The following is a 7,425-nucleotide window of genomic DNA, read 5'->3' on the forward strand; positions in this document are numbered from 1 at the left end:
TAGCTGAAATTCCCCAGGAAGAATTTCTTCCCCTTACTTGAGGGGTCAGACGAAGTAAAGTACTTTAGACTTACGGCGATTGTCTAAGACAGATGAAACCCGATTCCTCAGTACCGAAACCATTCTCATTGGTCAAGAGAATAAATCCAACACTAGGGGACGATGTGGGATTTGTTCAGCGATTCGATTTCGACCTGTCTTTAACAACTTATACGAGGGATGAATAGCATCTGGTGCACTCACTCCAGTAGAGTAGAAGTATGCCCACAGAACTTGTTTCGAACTTGCAGGCAGAGCTAAATTTCCATTCCGCCGGAGCACTAAATATGCTCCAGCAATGAGGAATGACATGCGACATATTTTTCCCTCCCGGATGTTTCCCCGACGGGTGCTAGGTCGTGGTCCTGACGGAGACAGTTTAGACTGCCGCGGAGGCCAGTAAGCAGCAAGGTCGTGCTGTAAGGAGCCTGGATGCGTTGATCAGAAATCGCTGCTACATAATTTAGACAGCAACATCTATCCATCCACCTCCAACCCGTGGTTTTCATTATCTTGTACTAATTATCCCTGATGAACGAACATGTAGCAGCTGAAACCACTGTGCTTCTGTACACGGCAGATGGCTGAAAGACAAGCTGAATCAACCCGGGCATCTTTTTACGGCACGATTATTCCCTACTTTTAGTCTCCTTATACCCTTGAAATCTCCGAATAAACAGATTTCTGATTGGCTGCAAGTGTACTGAGGATATTTTTAGAAGTACAAACTTAAATGTCCGGCAAGATGACCTCAGTGGAATCCACAAAACGCTCTGCTTTATGCTCCTGAAACCAGGAGCACCGGGAAATTTACCATCAAATTGGTTTCTTTGTTGAAAGTGGAATATTTCATTCCATTATGCCGTGAATACTATCAGTCCAATACACACGAACATAGCTAAGTGAATGTGCACCAACCATCATTCGCGGTTCCATAACTCATCTGTCATCCTGCCAGAATGACATCAAACTTTGAAACGATGTGATCGTGATCAGCTTCTAGGACGCATTGGTAAATCACCCTCGTCATCCTTTTGGCCGGATTATTCACTTCAAAGAACCAGTTTCTCCCACCGCTCTATGCGACAAACATAACAGAGGTTTCCGCGTGTCTCTGTCACAAGTGCAGTTTTTAGCTAGCTGTGAGCAGCAGCTGTTCTCCTTGCATTGGATCGCCAGTCCGTGAAGGCGAAGCGCTTCTTTTCCATTTACCTCTCGGGTAAAGATTTACTACAAATATGTACTGCCGAACACGACCCTTGATTCCTCGTAAGTATTCCAAAGAGTCAGCTGTGCAGGTGGAATAATAACGATATTACACAAGGAAAAAGTTTTCTCGATACGACACTTTTGATAAGGTTTATCAAAACACACTACAACCCACTTGATCATCATCATCATCATCATCATCATCATCAATATCAACTGTAAGAACCGCGTATTTGTCGTACAGTGGTTGTAGCTACCACAGTTTCGTTCACGATGATTCGGGAAAGTGGGGTAGGTATCTGCGCATTGGAGACGGGAGCTGATAGATTTGTGCTTAGATACAGGACTGTTAGGTGGAGTGGGGATTAGGAAGGGAGCTTTGCATTGAAGGCAATAGCTTGGATGCACGAGCGCCATTGAGGGCGCGACTGGACTATGTCTGACAGTGTCTCTAACCCGTCTCGGGGTCCATATCCAGGAAGACAGCAGTGATCAGCGCAGCTGAGTTTGCTCATCAGATGGATGTGGTTCTTGCATCTCCATCAATCGTGCTTCCCACCTGAAAATCAAAGCACACCTGATGCTGACAAGAGTTCCAACCGGATATCAGCTGATTACGATTATTTTGCGTGATTGACTAAATCAATACTGGCAGCATATTGTGATATTTATTAAAATTCATTGGAATTGGATAATTTAACGGTGAGAATCCAAATGGTAGAAAGCCTAAAGAACACTTCTCACTCCTTCTTCCGAGTCCAAGTTCTCTTCTAGTTCAGACGGAAGCGAATCCTTACCACCAGAATTTGAGAAACTACCATTTCGATTGTGTCTTTGGATGAGTTAGGCTTTATCGCTCAAAAATTGAATGGAGAACGAACCAAAACAATCATTAGGGTGGTCAATAGGTAGCGCCACATGAGGGAACATTTACATCGATTTGAAGGAAATGTTTAAAATGACAAAAAGTAAAAATACGATCACGAGAAGGAATTATTTTTGGGACGGGGAGGGGGGATTAAATGCATGGAAGGGGCGCACAAAGAAGTCCACGAGTGTAAACAAAATATAAATTACAACAGGAGGAGTGAAACGGTGAGGTGTCATGACAGCCACGAACTAACTGAATAATTCACAGCGCAGATGAACCGAACTGACGGCAAGTCTGTTGACAGAGAATGTAAGGGGGTAGGGAGGGATCGGGGTAGGGGGTTGGGCGGAGTGCGGAAGCCGGGAGAAAGACGGAAGGAGGGGAAGCGAAAGCTGTCGGCAATCTATAGGCGAGTCAGGCGATCTCTCACCAACCGGAGATAAAGAATGGTACGAAATAAGGGCAACCAGCACATAAATCCAGTTGCTGCGTGCGTGGAACGTGCAACCCCTTAACGGACCGATGGTTCGGAAGGGTTCCTGTGGAAAATTAATTGTATCAGCACCTGGATAAGTGTTAGCTAGGTTGAGGAGCACTGTTCGACGGAGCCGTTTTTCGATCTACAAAGTGCAAAAAAGAAGAGATGAAGCCATAAAAATAAAACGGAGTACGGGCTGGAAGAAGAAGGTGAAATAGGACGTCATCTCAAAGTCACTACCGAACACACACAAACAACATTAAGAGAAGGAAACTACTCACAAGGTTGCTGTGAGTAGTTTCCTTCATGATAATGTACTGCGATATCTCGAATATCGTGCGAACTGAAACATGAGGCGGCCTGTGTGCAGCATATTCAGTTGTAGAATATCATAAACGAGAGATTCAGTTGAGTCTCTTGTGAAAACCAAATTGATTTACAAATGAATGTATTTCTCGAAAACAGTCCAATTTGGGTTAAAGTAGATCATAATGTTGATGGAAACTCGGGGACTGCGCGCCTACCTGATGAGCCCGAACTGGAAGGGCGAAACCGTTCGTGGGATGTCGGAGAGTCTTCAGCAACCTTGTGAGTAATTTCCTTCGTGAAAACATCAGCAGAACCTTACAGTGAAATTCGAAAATTGTCATTACTGCATATGCAACCCGCCAAAATGCCCATCTCCGTCTCAAAATATTATTTTAGGACTATGATCGATCAGATCGAACAGGCACGCAAGTGCATCCACATGAAAAACCACAATGGAATGACGTCAGCAACCACAAGTCGCTCAACTATCAGTTTTCCATCCCTTTGGTTTGGTGAGTGAAACAACTACAGTGTTTGTGGACTAGTTCGCACGCGTTCACATGGCTCTTCACGGATGAAATGCGCCGTCAGCGAGGGGAGGGCGTTACGAAATCAAACGGTTGAGGAAATCTTGAGTAGATTGCAACAACCTAGCAACCTTCTTATGGCACCGGATACTGATTCTTGTTATCTATTTGAGATTTCACGCTATAAATAAAATCAAGCAACGCTGAAATATCCAAAAGCCTTTTACAACCATTTCACCTTTGTTGGAAGTAGTCATCAGGATAAATAATCAATTACTCAATCGAATAATAACGGTCCTCCTTCTGGTCTGGTGCGATCATTGTGGTGAGTTCAAACCAGAGAGGGGAAGCACTGGACCCGATTTTCGCTCTTATTGGAGCTTGTAGAGGTCACTCATCAGACAACGTGTCACAAACACTCAAACCGCGTAACAATTCCTGTCCCACTTGCAACCCTAGCCGACCTGTGCACTACAAATTCTCATCCATTTTTGTTCACGCGGCTACCATTTGCGTAACGCGCCAGGGGGGCGAGATGGCCCAAGTGGTTAGAGCGCGAATTTACTGACCGGAAGGTTCGTGGTTCGAACCCGACCTCTGCCTCTCGACTTCCCCTGTCTAGGCTTGGGCAACCTGGCAGTATCCCAGCCCTCGTGCAACCTTCTGGCGGCATGGCAGTTAGGCATCGAAAGGGTGTTGCAGCTGAACGATTATTATTATTTTTGTAACGTACTACTGAAAATCCATCGACAGCCTGAGAACATCATAAACGAGGGATTCAACTGGGTTCCAGGTGAGTCTCTCGAAAGAACCAAATTAGTCTGCAAATGAGTGTATATTCGCTGATTATTATTATTATTATTATTATTTTTATTATTATTTAACGCGCCAGGCTTATGAACTCTAACACATCAGGCCAAGTTGTATTCATGTTCGTGCAAGTATCGAACACGAAGGGACACCCCTCTCTTCACACTGCACACAATAAATAGGCATGCAACTCGGCCAAACACACACACTCGCGCTCACAGGACAGGAAGTCAACAGAGCTGCGTAAGTCTCCACGGAACATGTGTAGCAGCTATATGCAGAGAAGACACGCCCCGCGTCCAGAACTTCACTCAGGAACTCTCAACAAGTGTCCTCAAACGATAATTCACTGTTTTGACTCATTCCAATTTTCGCATTACCAAGTGCACCTAAGACAGATCTTTGTTAGTGCTTGTTACCTTCTGATAAGCAACTTAATTACGTCACGACTAGAGCACCAACAATCTCAGCATTAGCGCCAGATGTTGTTCTCCATACATGTAAAGTGAGCGTACGAGAGTGGTGTAAGGTCTACACGTTCCGCAACCATCGAAAATTGTCCATCAGGTTTCAAGTGTCCTCATTGCGAAGTCCTGATGGAGACGAGTTAGTTGACCGACCTAACGGTTACGGGGTCATTGTTCGGTCCGTCGTGCGAACCAATCACATCGCTCAAGCATAAATACCAGCATTGCCTGCCTGTTCAGAGGTGGTGATTCAGGTGCGCGCAGATTGCGCTGGTGAGATAACGGCAAAATGCTCTCCTCACAGGTTCAAAGTTTAAACCTTGGCACAGCCAGGGATATCCTGTGCTTATGAACCCCAGTGAGAGTGAAACTCGAATTCAGCGCTCCCCCCTGTGCCAGGACGGGAGGACTGTGGTGAGTGATGTGGATGTGAATTCTACAAATCCTGCGACCGTCATCGAATCATTGGGTGGCACTTCACCGATCTTCGAAAGGCTTCGAACCCGCGCCACTCCTCTTGGTCGTCCCGTGCTGTTTCACTCGGCCAAGAGTCATCAATAGACATCAATAGGATCAACTTATAACACAATCCAGACATTGTGCAATGCGTTGGTCAGTTGCTCGTGGCCGAATGATTAAGTATTTAGCCACTGACCGGGAGGTCGCGGTTCGAAACTCTTGTGAGATGTGCACTGTGGATGATTACGAATAAAGATAAATTCAGCACTGTCAGTGTACTGTTGACTGGGGGATTTGGGAAGGGAGCCATGCATTGGAGGCAACAGCATGAATGCACCAGCGCCATCGAGGGCGCGACAGGGCTTTCAACCATTGGTATGGTCCGTCTCGGAGTCCCGATGCAGGAAGACGGCAATGACCAGGAATTTTCAAGCTTTTCAAGACAAACTAACTCCTCTAGCAGGAAACTTACCCGGGTTGACCTTGAACTGTTGTATTTCGTCCCATATCAATAGCTTGAGTTTCTCCTTTGGCAAATTGTCTGATTCGTGAGTGAAGGGGTACTGTGCGACGGGCTGAAAGTGCAAAATCGAAGTCCGATTGGTTAGTTACAAAACAACAAATAAAAGAAGAGGAATACAGTATGCTGAAGCAAGAAACACGATATTTGATCGCAGTATGGATGACGACGGGTCACCCAAAGTCTCTGACCAATGGTGGTAAAAGGAACGTCGACCACCTACGTCTATGATCAAATTAGGGTGTTCAGGATTGGTGACGGAAATCAATGGGTACAAATCTTCTTTGCGAACCCTGCTGAAGCCCATAAATCTCCTCGAAGAAGCTTGTAGCAATAAATTAATCAAGTAATAACCTTGAGTCCCAAATTTAATCAGCTGATTTCGGAAAACAACGGACTATTCTTAGATCTTCAGTGACGTAGGACAACTAGTTACGATCGCTCTGGCAAGATGGTCAGGTGACTAGTATTGATCTATGGACACTGGCGAAAGACTGAATGGCGAAAGTTAATGCATAGGCAGTCATGCGTATGGAACAAATGGCGTTGCACAGGTTGTGAAACACTTAAAATAACGACAGTCCACATCGACCTTGCGCAAAGCGCCTCGGGTAAACGGGAATGATGAAAGACAATATGAAAAAAAAATGACCACAGAGGTTTGAGAACATTGATCTACCGGACACTGAGTACGCGGGCCGTATTGTTCTTCTTGGATCACATCCTTTAGAAATGCAAACTACCGATGAAAGACAATATGAGAAAAAATGACCACATAGGTTTGGGAACATTGATCTGCCGGATATTGAGTACGAGGACCGTATTGTTTTTCCTGGATCACATCCTTTAGAAATGCAAACTACTACGAATAAGCTGGATAATTCTGCTGCACAGTTCGGTATGAGCTTCGCACCTGTAAAGAGTAGAGCAGGTGGAACCAAGCCCAGAACTCATACTTGCAGCTGGGCCCACCAACGTGACAGATTAATTTGTCAGTCGAGGCAACTGCATAGGTCCCGGTGGAACAGCGAAAGACAAAATTAGGGAGGCCAGAGCAGCGTTTGCAAACCACCGATATCTGTAGTTCTGAAGTGACATTAGCGTCAAAGGTAGAGTGCACAATGCCTAGGTCCGATCTATCCCACTTTACGGGCCATAAACGTGGCAGTTGTGTGCGGAAAATCTTCGAAGATTCTCTGTGTTTGACCACCGGTGCTTCCGAAGCGTTGCACGGGTCTGGTGGAATTCGAGTAATGCTGAGCCACGCCAGGTGGTTTTCACGATAGTCCACTATCTCTTGATAAATCAACTGGTTATGCTCCACAGGTTACGCTGATTAGGTCATGTGCTCCCTAGGCCAAAGGACCACCTGCTTCGTAGAACCTTTTTCCCCAAACCCTGTATCGGATGGAGATGATCGATAGGTGGACAGTCTATAACTTGGCTGCAAATCATCAGAGTGCTCGTGGTTCCTATTTCCTTATTCCCGAAGGAAGCGGTGGCAGCATGAACCAATGCGCTTCGGTGCATTGGTTCAGATGTTACGGGGTTACGAACAATCGATCTGCTGGGTAGTCATCATCATCATCAAAGACAGCAACATCAGTGTTGGCACTGCTTCACTGCCGTAAGTGTTTAGGGTTGTAACTGAACTCGGACGTGCAGAAGCTGCATCTGAGTGTGATGCAGGGCGAGCAAAACGGTCAGTCCTATAGCTGGGACCTGCGGAGAAAGTA

General features: G+C 45.7%; 1 protein-coding gene across 1 annotated transcript in view; it reads right to left on the bottom strand.

Annotated features, from left to right (window-relative positions):
- Positions 1-1,898: 1,898 nt before the first annotated feature.
- Positions 1,899-7,425, bottom strand: part of T265_13998 (hypothetical protein) — a gene marked incomplete at both ends in the record, with an annotated part of 46,166 nt that continues 40,639 nt past the window's right edge. The window contains 2 exons of the mRNA XM_009171583.1: positions 1,899-2,739; positions 5,642-5,744. Coding sequence (XP_009169847.1) covers positions 2,696-2,739; positions 5,642-5,744 — 147 coding nt within the window. The remainder of the gene's footprint in view (positions 2,740-5,641; positions 5,745-7,425) is intronic.

Source organism: Opisthorchis viverrini, assembly GCF_000715545.1.
Source record: "Opisthorchis viverrini unplaced genomic scaffold opera_v5_125, whole genome shotgun sequence".
In the NCBI taxonomy this organism is placed as follows: Eukaryota; Metazoa; Platyhelminthes; class Trematoda; order Opisthorchiida; family Opisthorchiidae; genus Opisthorchis; species Opisthorchis viverrini.